This window comes from Orcinus orca, chromosome 15, assembly GCF_937001465.1.
Source record: "Orcinus orca chromosome 15, mOrcOrc1.1, whole genome shotgun sequence".
In the NCBI taxonomy this organism is placed as follows: domain Eukaryota; kingdom Metazoa; phylum Chordata; class Mammalia; order Artiodactyla; family Delphinidae; genus Orcinus; species Orcinus orca.
The window spans coordinates 78040247-78058539 of record NC_064573.1 but is presented as its reverse complement, the minus strand read 5'-3'; the positions used below and the strand labels follow the sequence as shown (position 1 = coordinate 78058539).

General features: G+C 48.0%; 1 protein-coding gene across 1 annotated transcript in view; it reads left to right on the top strand.

Annotated features, from left to right (window-relative positions):
* The window catches only part of KSR2 (kinase suppressor of ras 2), a 402167-nt gene that overhangs the window by 306693 nt on the left and 77181 nt on the right, over positions 1 to 18293 (top strand). The window contains exons 8-9 of the mRNA XM_049698216.1: positions 9673 to 9740; positions 12563 to 12735. Coding sequence (XP_049554173.1) covers positions 9673 to 9740; positions 12563 to 12735 — 241 coding nt within the window. The remainder of the gene's footprint in view (positions 1 to 9672; positions 9741 to 12562; positions 12736 to 18293) is intronic.

The window sequence follows — 18293 nt, the reverse complement described above, 5'->3', positions numbered from 1 at the left end:
TATTTACCTGCATGTCTCTCCGACCAGACTTTAAACTATTTGAGGGTAGGGCTGTGTCTGCTTTGTTCACTGTTTATACATCCAGGACGAGCACCATGCCTGACACATAGCAAGTACTCAGGAAATACTAGTTGGTGGAATACATCTCAAAAGAAGCCTCTGGAGGGAAAGTGGTTCTTCCGAACCCAAGACTCTGGAAACCGGGTTCCAATCCAAATGGTATCATTTCTAGGAGGCAATATTTTTTTTTTTTTTTGTCATGAGTATTCCTTTATTTATTTATTTTTTTTTAACATCTTTATTGGGGTATAATTGCTTTACAATGGTGTGTTAGTTTCTGCTTTATAACAAAGTGAATCAGTCATACATAAACATATGTTCCCATATGTCTTCCCTCTTGCGTCTCCCTCCCTCCCACCCTCCCCAATATTTTTTATATGATTTTTATTTTTCAATTTGTTAATGTGGTGTATCACATTGATTGATTTGCATATATTGAAGAATCCTTGCATTCCTGGGATAAACCCCACTTGATCATGGTGTATGATCCTTTTCATGTGCTGTTGGATTCTGTTTGCTAGTATTTTGTTTAGGATTTTTGCATCTATGTTCATCAGTGATATTGGCCTGTAGTTTTCTTTCTTTGTGACATCTTTGTCTGGTTTTGGTATCAGGGTGATGGTGGCCTCGTAGAATGAGTTTGGGAGTGTTCCTCCCTCTGCTATATTTTGGAAGAGTTTGAGAAGGATAGGTGTTAGCTCTTCTCTAAATGTTTGATAGAATTCGCCTCTGAAGCCATCCGGTCCTGGGCTTTTGTTTTGTTGGAAGATTTTTAATCACATTTTCAATTTCAGTGCTTGTGATTGGTCTATTTATATTTTCTATTTCTTCCTGGTTCTTCCTGGTCTCGGCAGGTTGTGCATTTCTAAGAATTTGTCCACTTCTTCCAGGTTGTCCATTTTAGTGGCATACTGTTGCTTGTAGTAATCTCTCATGACCCTTTGTATTTCTTCAGTGTCAGTTGTTACTTCTCCTTTATCATTTCTAATTCTATTGATCTGAGTCTTCTCCCTTTTTTTCTTTATGAGTCTGGCTAATCGTTTATCAATTTTGTTTATCTTCTCAAAGAACCAGCTTTTAGTTTTATTGCTCTTTGCTATTGTTTCCTTCATTTCTTTTTCATTTATTTCTGATCTGATCTTTATGATTTCTTTCCTTCTGCTAACTTTGGGGTTTTTTTGTTCTTCTTTCTCTAATTGCTTTAGGTGTAAGGTTAGATTGTTTATTTGAGATGTTTCTTATTTCTTAAGGTAGGATTGTATTGCTATAAACTTCCCTCTTAGAACTGCTTTTGCTGCATCCATAGGTTTTGGGTCATCATGTTTTCATTGTCATTTGTTTCTAGGTATTTTTTGATTTCTTCAGTGATCTCTTGGTTATTAAGTAGTGTATTGTTTAGCCTCCATGTGTTTGTATTTTTTACAGATTTTTTTCCTGTAATTGATATCTAGTCTCATAGCATTGTGGTTGGAAAAGATACTTGATATAATTTCAATTTTCCTAAATTTACCAAGGCTTGATTTGTGACCCAAGATATGATCTATCCTGGGGAACATTCCATGACCACTTGAGAAGAAAGTGTATTCTGTTGTTTTTGGATGGAATGTCCTATAAATATTAATTAAGTCCATCTTGTTTAATGTGTCATTTAAAGCTTGTGTTTCTGTATTTATTTTCATTTTGGATGATCTGTCCATTGGTGAAAGTGAGGTGTTAAAGGTCCCCTATTATGAATGTGTTACTGTCGATTTCCCCTTTTATGGCTGTTAGTATTTGCCTTTATGTATTGATGTGCTCCTATGTTGGGTGCATAAATATTTACAATTGTTATATCTTCTTCTTGGATTTATCCCTTGATCATTATGTAGTGTCCTTCTTTGTCTCTTCTAATAGTCTTTATTTTAAAGTCTATTTTGTCTGATATGAGAATTGCTACTCCAGCTGTTTTTCGATTTCCATTTGCATGGAATATGTTTTTCCATCCCCTCACTTTCAGTCTGTATGTGTCCCTAGGTCTGAAGTGGGTCTCTTGTAGACAGCGTGTATATGGGTCTTGTTTTTGTATCCATTCAGCCAGTCTATGTCTTTTGGTTGGAGCATTTAATCCATTTACATTTAAGGTAATTATCAATATGTATGTTCCTATTAGGAGGCAACTTTGAGGTGATGGGACGAGTGGAAAGATGTTCATGTTTGAAAGGACAAGAGATGGCTTTATATACCCATCTAGGTAGTAAACTCCTTTCTAGATGATTCTAAGAAAGATTGTTAAAGAAAGAATTCTTGTCTTATTTTATTATACACCCCCAGTGCCTCTCACAGCACCTGACATGAGGAGGAAGGTGATGATGTTTTTTGCGTGCGTGAATGAATGGTTATCCTGACTCTGCCATTTACTATCTGTATGATTGGGCTGCTTCCTGAGCCTCAGTCTTTTTGACTTTAAAACGGGCACGTGTGCAGCATTATCCATTGCTCACGGGATTGTTCTTCAGAGTTGTACAGGGTTATGTAAGAGCGCCTGGCCCCAAATTGGTGTTTGCTTAACGTTTCCTCAATTGGATATCGGGGGCCAGGTTTTTAAAACATCCCATTTGCACTCTGGAAGGAAAGGCGGTGCCTTCTCAGGTGGGTTGCAACGTGAGCTGGTGTGAGATGAGAGAAAGGACCAGGGATTTGGGCTGCTTGGAGAAAACTTTTCATAAACTGGTTAGAATCCCCCATGAACCATTTGAAATGAACGTGACTGTGTTCACCAGCAAGAGTCTTGGGGACCCCTCCTCCGGGAAGGCCACCCTTCTTGATTCCAGCCTCATACCGGTCTCCGGGCTTGCGTCTGCTCCACGGGGCTGCTGGGGGGCCAGGACGAATCCATTAAGAAAATGGCAGAGCTGCTCATAAAAGGGGCCGTTTGTCCCCGCGGTTCCCGGGCAAGATCCATGGAAGTCCAGTTTGCCTGTGGTCAGACCCCTGTCCCCCACCTCCCCGTCGGGGAGGAAGGAGGGCAGAAGGAAGGGAATGCTGAAGGGGACGTGTTTGCACTTCACACTCTGCAAGGGATACAATTTATAAGAAATAGAAATCATTTTAAAAAATTGATGGAGTCTATTAAGGGCCCCACACGAGGGACATTCGATGGGCTTTCCCTGCTGCTGGGCTTGCCTTCCTTTTTCTTTCTCTCCTCCTCTCTCCCTCCACCTCTCCAATATCTGTTCAGCATGTATCATGCACCAGCCACCAGACCAGGCACTGAAGGCGGGGTAGGGAAGGTTGCTGCAAAGATGAGGAAGACCCAGGGCTTCCCTGGTGGTGCAGTGGTTGAGAGTCCACCTGCCGATGCAGGGGACACGGGTTCATGCCCCGGTCCGGGAAGATCCCACATGCCGCGGAGCAGCTAGGCCCGTGAGCCATGGCCGCTGAGCCTGCACGTCCGGAACCCGTGCTCCGCAATGGGAGAGGCCACAACAGTGAGACGCCCACGTAACGCAAAAAAAAAAAAAAAAAAGATGAGGAAGACCCAGATCCTGCCCCCAAGATAAATTCACATATTTACTTTTCAGACAGAGAGGATGTCTCATTCGGCCAGCAGCTCCTTTGGAGAATGAGATATCCCACGTAAGCAACTTTTCTTGATACCTGAAGCTTATCCTGTTAGCCTTTGAATTTGAAAAAACTAAGCTCTTTTCCATGAAAGTTTTAAATAAACCCTTTCCAAGTTTCCAAGCTGTCTGAGGCTCGCATGGCATTCCCCGTGTGCCCTCAAGTGTGCCTTAGCCCTGCCCTCAGAGACACTGACTTATTTGCTGCCCAGGTGGGCACCACTTAGGCATTTTCTCACTGGATCCTCATGGCAGTTTTGCAGGTGAGGAACCCGGAACCTAACAAAGCAGACGGATGCCCCCTTAGTCTGGAAAGGGTAGATTCAAGCTCAGGTTGGCTGAATTCCGAAGCCCAGGCTTTTCACCACTTCTGGAACCACATACGACCTTCCCCTGGTGCCTGGAGTTGATCAGAGCCACCATCCTAACTCATGGTGCTCCTCTGGACCACGTCTGGTATGGAGGTTTGTCCAGGGTGGTCAGCTGTGTCCTGCCCACCCCTCCCTTTTCCTCCATGTGGAACGGAGCGCAAGGAGGACCAAACTCCTGGGCTCAAGGGACACACGAGGGACAGGGAACAGAGGACTTGGTTTTGGTGTGAGAACTTTGGGACAGACCACGTCGCTGTTCTGAACCTCCTTTAATAATCGTGGTGTCTTAGTTGGGCTCCCCTGTTTCTACAGACTTTGAGACAGGGATTTGAGGGCACATGGTTTCTTTGAGAAGTGATCCCGGGCCACACCAGCAGGGGAGTAGGGGAGCGAGACAGGGAGGGGAAGAAAGGCAGCCTGTCCTGGGTCCTGGAAGAGCGGGTGACGGCTATGGGCACCTGGGGTCCAGCCCCACATCGACACACCCCAAGGGAGAGGGTACTGGGCAGTCCATCAACCAGTTCCCACCCGGAGTTCTTTCAGGGCTCCAGGCAGTCCAGCCAGCCCACATTCCCAGCCAGAGAAAGTCCTCCAGCAGAGGGTCTTAGGGGCTTGTGGAACACTGCATCAACTAGCAGTAAAAGCGACAACTCCCACAATAAAAACGAGAGTACCTGCAACTTCAAGTGCTTGTCCTGGGCACCTTACTTCTGTCGTATCACTAATCTCCTCTGCCACCCTATGAGACAGATGCTATGATCGTCCCCACTTTTTTTTTTTTTTTTTTTTTTTGCGGTACGCGGGCCTCCCACTGCCGTGGCCTCTCCCGCTGTGGAGCACAGGCTCCGGACGCGCAGGCCCAGTGGCCATGGCCCACAGTCCCAGCCGCTCCATGGCATGTGGGATCCTCCCGGACCGGGGCACGAACCCACGTCCCCTGCATCGGCAGGCAGACTCTCAACCACTGCGCCACCAGGGAAGCCCCCCACTTTTTTTTTTTATACCTCTTTATTGGTTCACAATGTTGTGTTGCTTTCTGCCGTACAACAAAGTGAATCAGCTATATGCACACATATATCCCCATATCCCCTCCCTCTTGTGTCTCCCTCCCACCCTCCCTATCCCACCCCTCCAGGTCGTCACAAAGCACCAAGCTGATCTCTCACGCTATGCAGCAGCTTCCCACCAGCCATCCATTTTACACTTGGTAGTGTATGTATGTCCATGCCACTCTCTCACTACGTCCCAGCCTCCCCTTCCCCCCCGTGACCTCAAGTCCATTCTCAACGTCTGCATCTTTATTCCTGCCCTACCACTAGGTTCATCAGTACCATTTTTCTAGATTCCATATATTATATGTGTTAGCGTACGGTATTTCTTTTTCTCTTTCTGACTTACTTCACTCGTATGACAGACTCTAGGTCCATCCACCTCACTACAAATAACTCAATTTCGTTACTTTTTTATGTCTGAGTGACATTCCATTGTATATATGTGCCACATCTTCTTTATCCATTCGCCTGTCGATAGACATTTAGGTTGTCCCCACTTTACAGATGAGGAAACTGAGGCTCAGAGCAGGTCAGTGACTTCCCCAGCTTGTCACAGCCAGGAAGTGGTGTCAGGCTTTGAACTCAGATTTCTTCTGTATATTATCCTGATACCACTTCCTTTTATTTATTTATTTATTTTTTGGTGGGGGTGTGGAGGGGGGAGGACCCTGCCTTCTGGAAGGTTTAGGCATCCAGACACCTCTCATCTGGGAAGTAGAATGTATCCTTCTTCTACTGTGGTCCTTGAGCCGTGGCGTGCACTTGCTGAAAACTCACATTCCCAGCACTTCCTGAGTCAGAACCCGAGAGGGTATGCCTTGGGAATCTGATTCTGAAGCAGGTGGTTTACCGATAAATTGCGTGCTAGTAGCTCTTTTCTTTCATGGGCAGTGAAAAGGAAAAGTCTAACTGGGGTGGAATCATGCGTGTTTCCTGCTGGAAAAATGATTCTTTGTAAGTGGGACATACACAAGTCTGGCCTCAGTCCCTGTACCGCCTCCCCTCCAGGGTCTGGGTGACTTCAGCTCTAAGCTAATCCTGCTGGCTGGATCAGCAGGTCCTGGATGTGTGGGTTCCAGTTCTAGTTCTAGACATGTGAACCTCTGTGCCAAGTTTGTGTCCGGGCATCGGAGAGCGCTCTCTTGGGGTGTCTGCAAGGGCAGTGGCTGTGCTCCAGAGCCTGGCGCTGCCCTCTGAAGCCCTGGCTGGGAGGATGAGAGTTCCATCGCCCACCCTTCAGCCAGAGTGCAGGAGGGCTGCTCCCTTACTGTGAGAGACAGAGAGGAAAAGGCCAGGGGGAGGCAGGAGACGGCTGAGGTCACTGGTGGTCTCGGCAGCCTTGTCCTGATACGGATGTGGTCCGAAGGTGACGTTCAGCTGCTTGCCCTCACTCTGCGGTGCTGCCCACAATTGGGAACGGGCTGCTTCACACTGCTCGTCAGCTTCCAGCTGGGATTGTTCAAGGAGACTCCTAGGTGGGGCTGGCAGAAAGGAGCAGTCTCTTTCTGGAAGCTTCCTGGCGGAACTGAGCTAGTTCAGACAGGAAAGAGTGCACACACTTCTTGGTTCAGCTCTCACTTGGCGTCAGCAGTCTCCCCAACCAGGGCTTCCCAAACGTCCATCTGACCGAGTCACAGTCACCCAATTCCTCCAGAGGCTTCCCGGTGTTTGTAGAATCAAATACAGACTCCTTGCTGGGGCCCCGGGGTCCTGCCCACCTCCCCTTCCTCAAGTCTTCCATTCACTCTGGTTCTCTTCACTTCAGCCTCATCAGCCTTTAACTTCTGACCCCTGAACCCATGAGGCTTGAGTTTGCCCCCCAACCTTTGTGCCACTGGAGCCCTTCCCCCTCCCACTCCTGTCACTCTCCATCCCATTTCCCTGTATTATTTTGTTCACCATCTTACCACACAGGCGATTATCTGATACTTGTTTATGTGTTTATTAACCCTCTCCATAAACATAGCCGCTTCATCTGGGTGATCATTGTGTCCCCAGGACCTGGGGTCCAGTAGACCCAGTTTAAGTGTATGTAGAATGAATTAAAGGCTAATTTCACATTCAGCAGGTCTTCCCTTCTCTATAGGTCTGAGTCTGGGGGCCTTAGAAAAGAAAAAGACAAAGCCAGTTTGCAGTAACATGGGATTTTTATTGCCTTGTGAAGTCAGGCAACTGTAGGGGGAAGGGCAAGGTGACAGGCTCAAAAAAAGGGACATTTTGACTCAGCTGCTTATAGACCACAGGAACCTTCCCCTTTACCCACCTCCACCCCCAAGATGTAAAGCAAGAAGAATGGAGGCTTTGGAGGCATCTAACAGAGCTAGAGCTGGACTTGGGACCTCTTACTGACTAGTCGACCTTGGGCAAGTTATCCAAATTTGCTGAGCCTCAGTTTCTTATTCTGTAAAATGGGGATAACAAAAGTTCCTACTTTTTAGGGCTGTTACAAGGATTAAGTAAATCGTGCAAAGCACTGAGAGCATTGCCTGGTACATTGGAAGCACTGCATAAGTGTTAGCTCTTGTTTTTTTCAGAGTCACGTGGTCTTCATGACGTTTGTGACCAAGGGTACCTCCTAATGTTTCCAGCCCTCTTAGACTTCGGGTGCCAAGAGCTGTCACCTCTTTTTTGAAGATTCCACATTGTCTCAGCCAACTTTTCCCAGCCTAACTCAGCCATTCACTCACCACCCTGTCTTGATTTTGTCCTGTTCATGTAGCATCCCTACATTTATTCATGGACCATTTGTAGCCTTTTTCACTTAAAGCAAATTTATTTACAGGTGAAGATGGATCTTATAATCATGAATGGAGAATCAGCATCACTTGCCATTAAAATAAGGGGACCAGAAATAAATAGACATCCAAGTGGAAAAATAAATGTATTCAATTCCCTGTGAATACTGCTGCCTGTCCAGATCTGGGGTTAGCACGTGGCAGAGAGACGTAAAGACGTCTTAGCACAAGAAACCCCCCTGATGCAGTCAGCATGAAGGAGAATTGAGATGGACTAACGTTCTCACTATGCGATTGTTTCATGCTGCCCACATCCCTCCTGGCTTCCCCCCTGCACCCCTGGGAGCCCCAGATCTAAGTTTTCCATATCACAGAGGAATTCAGGGCCCTGTTAGGGCCATAAAAGACTGAACACAAGGAAAATTGGGGAAATGTGCACAGACATTCCAAAGCCATCAACTAGACCAGTGGTTCTCATGCCTCAGCAGCTACCGTCAGACTCATCTGGAGGGCTTGGTGAAGCAGGCCACTGCATCTCAGCTCCAGAGCCTCTGATTCATCACATCTGGGCTGGAGCCCTGGAAGTTGCATTTCTGGAAAGTTCTCACCTGGTGCTTCTGCTGCTAGTCTGGAGACTCCACTTTGAGAACCACTGAACTAGACTAACTGAGTCAATGTCAAGTCCATGTCTGGGCGTCCAAACCATTCCATTAAAGATATCTGTCAAATCCCTAGAGGGGAAGAGAGTGGAGGACACATCTAAAGGTCCCACTTCTCTGTGTAGAGTACTTTGATAATAAACCTCTAAGCAGGCTGAGGGGAGCCTTCTGGCAAAGATGTTGGCCATTGGAAGTTAAGCTGGTGCACACAGAAATAGTAAGGAAACCCAAAAGGATATGCATGGAGCACTGACAGCACCTGCTGCAGTGTGTATCCACCCTGCAGATGTAAAATTCCAAAAGAAAAGGATAGAGCAAGGTCACAGTACCCTTTTGAAGTCTGACAACGGTATGGGGACGAGCAAGGTGACATCTTGGATTTGTCTCAAAGGAAGACATTTTGACTCTAAACTCTTAAACTTAATACCTCTAAAACTTAATACCTGTTACTGATCTCATCCTAATTGGAAGCCTTGGTTGGCTGTCTCCTATAGCATGAGCCTTTAAGAAAAAATGATGCCACCTCTGGCACCACTGACCCAGGGTTTCTGCCAGGACAAGTCAGTTAATCTCAGTTTTTCCATCTGTAAAATGGGACGAATAATAATACCTATTTCATGACGGTGTTATAAAGATCTAATGACATAGCATCTATAGAATGTTTAGTGCGATGCCTGGCGAATGAGTCTTCAAGTAAGTTGGTGATGATTATTAGGGTTGAATGATGACGATGATGATGATAAACATAGACTGATAGATAACAGTGTCTTTCAAAGCATGAAGTCCAAGTGGGCACTGTTGGTGAGACAGTTGCTACAAACTCTTGGACGACCCAGGACTGACCCGTGAGTGTGGGATGGCAGCAAACTCTCTCCAGAGTTAAGTTCCTAGGTTCCAAGGGTATGCCTTTGCAGTAGCTGCCCTATCTCGTCTCATGTCTTGGTATCCACAGCGCCCAGAGCTTTCTGAACCATTGGTGTGTCCCATCCACCCATCCATCTACCCAACCATACATCCACCCACCCATCCATCTACCCATCCATCCACCCACCCATCCATCTACCCAACCATACATCCACCCACCCATCCATCTACCCATCCATCCACCCATCCATCCATCCACCAGTCCATCTAAACATCCATCCATTCACCCATCTATCCATCTATCCATCCTTCTCGCTCTTTCTCTCTCTCAGGTTAAAGTGCCACAACAAATGCACCAAAGAAGCCCCACCCTGTCATCTCCTGATCATCCAGCGAGGAGGTAAGTATTTAACACTTACTGCCCTGGGGTTGGGTGCGGGGTGGGGGGGGGCTCCTGCAGGCCTTCTGAGGCAGCTGTCCCTTCCAGCTCACCTCTGGATACCCCTTGACCCTTGACCCTTGCCTGTCTCATTTCTTTCCCTCTGACACCCTTCCTCCTGACATCTGTCTCCTTAATCCACCTCCCATGCCGTTCTCCCTATTCTTTGTCCCCATTCTGGTCTCTCTGATACTTTAGCCCCCAGATTCATCGACCCCTCCCTAAGTCTTTTTCTCTCATTCTTGTCCTCTTTCCTAATTTTTACTCTCCTCTCTTTCCCCCAATCCCATTCCTTTCCCTTCCCACTTGAAAAGAGTCCTAGCTGAGTGTTTTCCGTTATGTGCTCTTCAGACTCGGTCATTTGGCCCTGCAGAAGTAGGCATAGGGAGGGGGCTTGCTCGGGCCTGTTGGTTTGGGCCATCTGCGTTCCATCTCCTGGGGCCCTGGGAGTGTCTGGGCCAACCTGTCTAGGCAGGGAGCCAGCTGCTACCTCTGGGAAGCCACTACCAGCCTCCTACCAGGCAAGAGCAAGACCAATTTAGTGAGAAGGAAAGGCTTTTCCCTGTCTGCTAGGGATTCAGTTGGAGGCCTCGCATTCCAGCTTTCAAAATAGTTCCCCCAGTTCTTGGCCTGTGGGGTAGTTATTCCCAGACTCCATTATCCACACTGCACTTCATCCACCGGAGGATTCTGTAGGCCTGTGCTGTTCAATACAGTAGCTACCAGCCATATCTGACTGATTAAATTTAGATGTATTACAATGAAATAAAAATAAAAACGTAATTACTCTGTCACACCAGCCACATTTCAGGGGCTCCATATTGGAGAGTACAGATACAGAACACATTCATCATTGCAGAAGGTTCTACTGGACATCACTAGCCCAGACGCTTGCTCTTGCAGCGGTGGTACGTGGGCCAGCAGCAACACGGGAATCGCCCGGGAGCTTGTTAGAAATGCACAACTTCTGGCCTCACTCCAGATCGTGCATTTTAAACAGCTTCTACTGGCAACTTCTCTACGCTTTAAAGAAGCACTGCTCTAGAGGAGAAGCTGCAAACTCAGATGCCTGCCACGTACCCTAAGTGAGAGCCGCTGGCCAGGCGGGGCCGTGCAAAGCGGAGAGAGAGCCAGGCGCCATCCAGAGAGGATGGCCACTCCAGCAGTGTGGACCTGCATTGTACCGTTTCTCATGTTTCAAAGAAAAGCCCCAATCGTTTTATGTGCCGTATACTTATTTTTAAATGTTAACAACTTGTTAAAATTGTTAAAATTCTTGCTGGTGTCCTCCCTGCCACCCCCCACCTATAGGTTGGATGGAGGCCTAGTGCCAACTTTGGGGAACACAACTCGCTAATCCTCGTCCTCTGCCACCCCTCCCAGCCCTTCCGGCCTTGGGTCAGTGTAGGCTCAGGGGACTCTACCCTGGTCTTGAATGAACCCAAGGGAAACTTAAAGAAGGAGGTAGATTGCTGTCAAAAAGTGCTGGCACGTCTTCCAGAGCCAACGGGCCATCGGTTTTCGATGATCTTTGCATCGCTTTCCTCCACGAGGAGAGAAGATTGCAAGAGAAGGAAAAGTCTTCAGCTCCTTTCTCTTGCCCCTTCCCACCTCATATCCTTAATTAAGAACCATCTGTTCCTTGAACAACTGTATACACGCCGTGAGGCTATTTTAAACCTGAATTCTCACCACTCCTGAGCCCTTGTCTTGGGTCAACTTTGTCGAGGAAATCGCCTCCCGCCGGACTCCCCTCCACTGTGGTCTCTGCTGGAGCCCGACTCCCGCATGGAGACCAGGACCAGCCTGCTGGGAAGCGACCCACTCTCAGACACTGCCATCGGAAGAAGGGCTCCCTCCCACCCACCTTCAGGATGCCCCCTTTACTCAAAGGCGGCAGGTCCCTGTACACGCGAAGCAAACGGAACTTTCCAGAGGTCCACCAGCTTCTTGTTCTACCCACCCCCCTTTGGTAGGAAGTTGAAAATATAGTTGGTTTCCATGGTGATAGCAGCCCAGGCTTAAGAGAGAAATTAAACCCCTGGGTCAGTCCAAAGCTTTAACTTTTCCACGAACACCCCCAGCCCCACAATAAAAAACAGCTAACAAGTAACATTACCAGGCATCACATTTGAATGCAAGCTTCTTGCTCTGCCCCTCCCGGTGGTCCCTGTAAATAGTAAGTAACAGGGAGAGGGGCTCAGGTGATGTGGTTTGGATCAGGACACATTTATTTAGCATCGCCTGTGTGCCCAGCTTTGTGCCTTTAGGGATGATGCAAAGGGGAAGCTGGGAAGCTGAGACTTTCCTTCAGGGATCCATGGTGACCTTGTTTAGCACAGATGTATTTTGACTGCTACAGACTGCTCGGGCCTGAGAAATCCCACAGGTGACCCAAGATGATCCTAACACCCAGCTTAGATGCGGGAGGGACAGATGGCCACAATGAGCTTGTTGACTGATGACAGCCCCTGAGAAATCAGGAGCCGCTTGTCTTTCAAAGGAGGTTTAATTCTGAAATGAACACCAATGTGAAACAATTGTGGTATTGGAAGAAAAAACTCCGATAGCTTCAGTTTCACTGTAATAATTTTTAATCGTCAAAAGCCATATATTGACAACACAAACATTTTAGAAACCACAGAGAACACAGATAGTGGGAAAAGTGTCCCAGTATCATGACATAACACAGTGACTATCATTTTTAGGGAATTCCCTTTCAGTCTTGGGGGTGGGCCTCTGAGGTGGGGTCAGAGCTCTGCTCTCCTGACGTGACAGTACAGAGCAAAAGTGGTACTTAAATTCCCACATCACTGTTTTTACCCCTACGGATCCAGCAAGGTTAGTCCGGACAGAGTCCGTTCCGTGTGACATCAACAACCCTCTACGAAAGCCACCCCGGTATTCGGACCTGCATATCAGCCAGACGCTCCCTAAAACCAACAAAATCAACAAGGTGAGACTGGAGTTCTGTTGGGAAGGGGCGTGCTGGGGCTGCCGCTGCCAGACAAGGGGCAGGAGGGAGGAAGGTTCTTGAACAGGACTCGGCAGATTGACCTGGGAGCATTGCCCTTACTTCCCAGCCCACCTAGGCTCTCCTCATTCTGTGTGGTTTGTGTCTAGAAAAGTCTGGGAGGCATCCAGCCATCAGTGCAGAGTGAGTGTGCCAGAAATCTACCCAATTTAGAGAGAGGGCACCTGGCAATGAGAATGAAGGAGCGTGTTGACGGGGCACAGTAGGGATGGGAGGAGAGCCTGAGAGGGGGTCCTTAGTGGTGCAGACTCCGCCCTCTTTCCTCTGAGATGTTTCATCCTCTGCCAGGGTGAGCTTCGCAGGTGGTTCTGTGCTTTCTCACACGTCTGTTGAATCCAGCCACCAAGGGACAAGAGTCTGTTTCTGAGCTCCTGCTGGAGACCGGGTGGATGGATCTGTGTGGGGACCACAGGCTCCGAGCCCTAGCTAGCCTGGTCGGCTTCAGGCTGGTCCTCAGACGGTGGTCAGCAGGGGGCTTCTCTGTGCCTCTTTCTTGCCAATGTGGCCTGGAAATTTCCAGTGTGATTTCCATGTCCTTTGTTTAGTCTGTTGGTGGAAGAGCACCAAAGCGATCCCAGGGACACTTCCAACCTCACGGAAGGAGCAAAGGTAACATAAGCCAACAGGTGATTTCTCAAGCCCTACGGTGCCTCCGTGCACTGTATGGAAGGTGGATAAAATGCGGGTCAATCCAAGCGTGTGGGAAGTCACCAGCCTGTTCAGGACCCAGATGAGTGTCATGGTGGCCGTGTGACCTCTCGCCGGCAAGGCATACTCTCCCTTCTCTGCATAAGGCTGGAGAGGGCCTTTCTCCCTCCCCGATCCACTCTCCACACAGCAGCCAGAATGATTCTTTTTTTTTTTCTTACTTTTTTTTTTAACATCTTTATTGGAGTATAATTGCTTTACAATGGTGTGTTAGTTTCTGCTTTATAACAAAGTGAATCAGCTATACATATACATATATCCCTATATCTCCTCCCTCTTGCATTGCCCTCCCATCCTCCCTAATCCCCCCCAAGGTGGTCCCAAAGCACCGAGCTGATCTCCCTGTGCTATGCAGCTGCTTCCCACCGGCTATCTATTTTACATTTGGTAGTGTATATATGTCCATGCCACTCTCACTTCGTCCCAGCCTCCCCTTCCCCCTCCCCACGACAGAGTGATTCTTAATGAATGTAATTTGAATCACACCACCCTCTGCTTAAAAACCATCCCGTGGCTTTCTGTTGCGTGGAGGAAACAAATCAGACTCCTCACTGCAGCCTGCAAGGCCATGCACAATTTGGTCCCTTCCTCCATCTCCGACCTCCCTTTCCAGGCCTCCCCAACAAAGCCCATATGTCCTTTCTCTCTCATGCTGTCACCCACCGTTTTTACTACTGGATCTCAGTCATTCACCATCTGTCTCCGTGTGGCATTGTCTCAGGACTTGATGATGCAGCTTGGCCCCTGAAGTCAGGCAGACCTGGCAGCCAGTCTTGGGGCCTCCACTTACTCACTCTGAGACTCCGGGCAAGTAACTGAACCTCTCGCTGAGCCTCAGCTTTCCTGTATGTAAAATGGGCGTGTTCCAGTTACCCACTGCTGTATAAACAAACGACCTCAAACTTAGTGATGGACGCCAACAGCTCTTTAATTATGCTCATGGGGATCAGGGTCAGGGATTGGGAAAGGGGTACAGTGGGGATGGTTTGTCTCTGCTTCATGATGTCCAGCTGCGAAAAGCTCACGCAGCTGGGGGCTGGAATCATCCAGAACAGGGATTGGCAAACTATGGTTTACAGGCCAAATCTAGCCCGCTGCCTGTTTTTGGGAAATAAATTATACTGGCACAAGCCACACCCATATTTTCTATGGCTGCTTTCGTGTTTCAAGGGCAGAATTGAGTAGTTACAACAAAGACCGCTTGGCTCACAGAGCCTAAACCACAGGATGGTTTAGCCATTTCAAGAAAAAGTTGGCCAACCCCTGATCGAGAGGCTCCTTCACTCTCATATCTGGTGCTGGGATGAGTCAAAGGCTGAGCTCAACAGAGACTCATCGGGAGCAACTACATGTGGTCTTGCCTTGTGGCTTGGGCTTCCTCACAATATGGCTGCTTCAGGGCAGTCAGGCTTCTTACATGGCACCTCAGGGCTCGAACAGCAACTGTCCTAGCAAACAAGCTGGAAGCTGCAAAGGCTTTTTATAACCTAGCAATATAAAAGCCCGTGCGTTGCCTTGGCTTGTCTCTAGCCAAGGGCTGGCAGTGTCAGTTCTGCTGCACTCTACCGATGGAAGCAGTCACAAGCCTACTCAGAATTAAGGGGAGGAGGCGTGATCTCACTTGTCAATGGGAAGAATCCAAGGAATTTGTGACCGTTTTTGAAAATGTCCCCGGTAAGCAAACAGAGCACGAACCCCAGAGAGTTATTGTGGGGATGAAATGAAATAATCAACATAAAGCACTTAAGAGAGGTTCCTGGCACATGGCAAGCACACAGGAGATTCTAGTTATTTTTATCAGCTTAAATCTTGGGCTTCCAATAATAATGTCCGGCTGCGTCTGCTTTTCCTTTGTTATTTGTAAAAGATGCAGGTCTCCCCGCCGCTGGGGTTGGGGTGCTTAAGGGGCTTGAATGGTGAGGCTCCTGGGAAGTAACCGGGCACACCTATAACCATCCTGTCCTTTGTGACCTCCTGAGGGTGAATGGCTCAGAGCCCTCTGGAGACCTTTCTCTCTGGCTTTACAGACGCAACGAGCCTCTTGGTGTCAGATGGGACAGACAGATCGGTGACTGTGACATTGTTCTGCTTGTCTGCCAGCAGGAGCATTTGATAAGAGAAATAAATTAACCTCTATTTAGAAAGTGGCTTTGACATGAAGGTGGACAGGAGCTATCAGAGAGCTGGGTTATTGTTTCCCCTCTTTCTCTTCTCACTGGCTTCACGCAGATTCTTTCTGTCAGGCGATGATGTGGTTAGTGCAATAGATTTCTGAGCCAATTTGATCTGCAGATTTCCTTTTCATTGCTCTCTGTCTCTTCTCTTGTCTAGCTCTGTCAGTCCAGGTTCATAAGAGCCCAGCTTGTTCACCCAGCAAAATGATTTGAGTGTGCATTTTGGAGTCAGAAGGTCTGGGCTTGAAACTCAGTTTCTTCATATGCTCTGTGACCAGAGCAAGATCCTTCCGCCTTTGCTTTCCGCTCTGTAAAGTGGGCATTATAATAGTAGATGGTATTGGAGTTGTGGAGAGGAGTTGATGCCGTGTGTTATATGTCAGGAGTTTAGTCCCAACACTGGATCCTCAGGCCATGGCAGAGCTTGGTGATGAAGAAGACAGACGAGGAGGAGGGGGAAGAGGAGAAAGAGGAAGAGGGAGGAGAAGCAAGAACAGGAAGAAGAAAGAAGAGGAAGGAGGAGGGTGGGGAGGATGGAGGAGAAGCAGCAGCAGCATCTGCTGCTCCTGAGGGGACCAGTCTACAGTGTTTGTGCTTCCGCACCAAGGCATCAGAGGTCCCACCTGCAGTGGTGTCCGGAGCCGAAGATCTGCCCGCTGCAGGGAAGCTTTTTTTTTTTTTTTACACCTTTATTGGAGTATAATTGCTTTACAGTGGTGTGTTAGTTTCTGCTTTATAACAAAGTGAATCAGTTATACATATACATATGTTCCCATATCTCTTCCCTCTTGCGTCTCCCTCCCTCCCACCCTCCCTATCCCACCCCTCTAGGTGGTCACAAAGTACCGAGCTGATCTCCCTGTGCTATGCGGCTGCTTCCCACTAGCTTTCTACCTTACGCTTGGTAGTGTATATATGTCCATGCCTCTCTCTCGCTTTGTCACAGCTCACCCTTCCCCCTCCCCATATCCTCAAGTCCATTCTCTAGTAGGTCTGTGTCTTTATTCCTGTCTTACCCCTAGGTTCTTCATGACAATTTTTTTTCTTAAATTTCATATATATGTGTTAGCATACGGTATTTGTCTTTCTCTTTCTGACTTACTTCACTCTGTATGACAGACTCCAGGTCTATCCACCTCATTACAAATAGCTCAATTTCGTTTCTTTTTATGGCTGAGTAACATTCCATCGTATATATGTGCCACATCTTCTTTATCCATTCATCCGATGATGGGCACTTAGGTTGTTTCCATGTCCTGCCTATTGTAAGTAGAGCTGCAATGAACATTGTGGTACATGACTCTTTCTGAATGATGGTTTTCTCAGGGTATGAAGTGGCTGTGTGCTGGCTCTCCTTTTCAGTTGGTTGCAAGGAACAGGCTCACCTCGGCTAGCTCAGCACAGGGAGTTGTCTATGGGAAGGATGGACACGGGGCAAGAAGAGAAAGGGGAATCACAGTTGAGGAGCTAGGTCTCCTGAAACTGGACATGGAGGACAGGCTTGTGCTCAGGCCAGCTGCTTGGACCCTCAGCAAGACCATGGGTCACTGTTCTGGCCCCCCATCATGATGGTGGCTCAGCTGCTGTTTGTGGGTGCCCTCTGGTCTGGTACTGTTGACCGGTCTCCCCATCCTCTCCTCTCGTCTTTCGTCTCCATCACTGCTTCCTACTCCCTGTAACCTCAGCCCGTTTGTTTTCTGGCCTGTCGTGGCTCTTCTGTTCCCTGGAACCTCATCTCTGCTCCACCTTTGCTCTGCTTTCCACTGTTCTTCCTCTTGGCCCTGCTCTGTTTATTCCACATCATAGGTCACTGACCAGCTGTCATGATGCCCTGACCTATGGTCTTGAGTTGGGAGTGGGCTATGGCAGTCACAAGACAAGGATGGCTGATTAGGAGAGTCTGTTGGGTTGGAGGGTGGGGACCACGGGAGAGAGAGTTACTGTCATTGGCATGTTCAAATCAGTGCACAGCTGGGTGAAGGGGGAACCTGGGAGGTGAACATGCTTCTGTTTGATTCTCAGAGTCAGATGTGAGTTTCTTATTACTTGGTTTGACCTTCTGTTTCTGCTTCTGGGCTGGAGATGGGGACCTGGGCCACTAACCCTCTGTATGACTCCAGCAAGTCACATCCCATCTCTGAGTCTCAGCTTCCCCATCTGTAGCACAAAGGGGTGGCACTGGATGGTCTCTGAAGGATGTTTCCACATGTAAACTGCACTCAGAAAGAGGAATTATGCCATTAGTCCTGCCCTTCATGATCTGGTAGAGTTTGAGTTTCCCTCTGCTGGAAGACAACCTCCAGCTGCTGCTCCCATTGGGACACAGGTCTGGGTCTGGCCCGAGGAAGGAATTTCCCATCCTGTTCAGCAGTTCTGCTGGGCAACGTGGGCACCACATGCAGCTTTCTCTTTGCCGATGCTGGTGATTCACATCAGCCCTGAGCCTCGGACATGAGAAAGACTGAATTCCTGCCATAACTGTTTCCTTCATGAGAGCAGCTCCTGCCTCCCTCCCTCCCTTCATCGCTCCTTCCATCCCTCCTTCCTTTCCATTCACTGATTCATATCACATTTATTAGCCACCTCCTATGTTTTTGC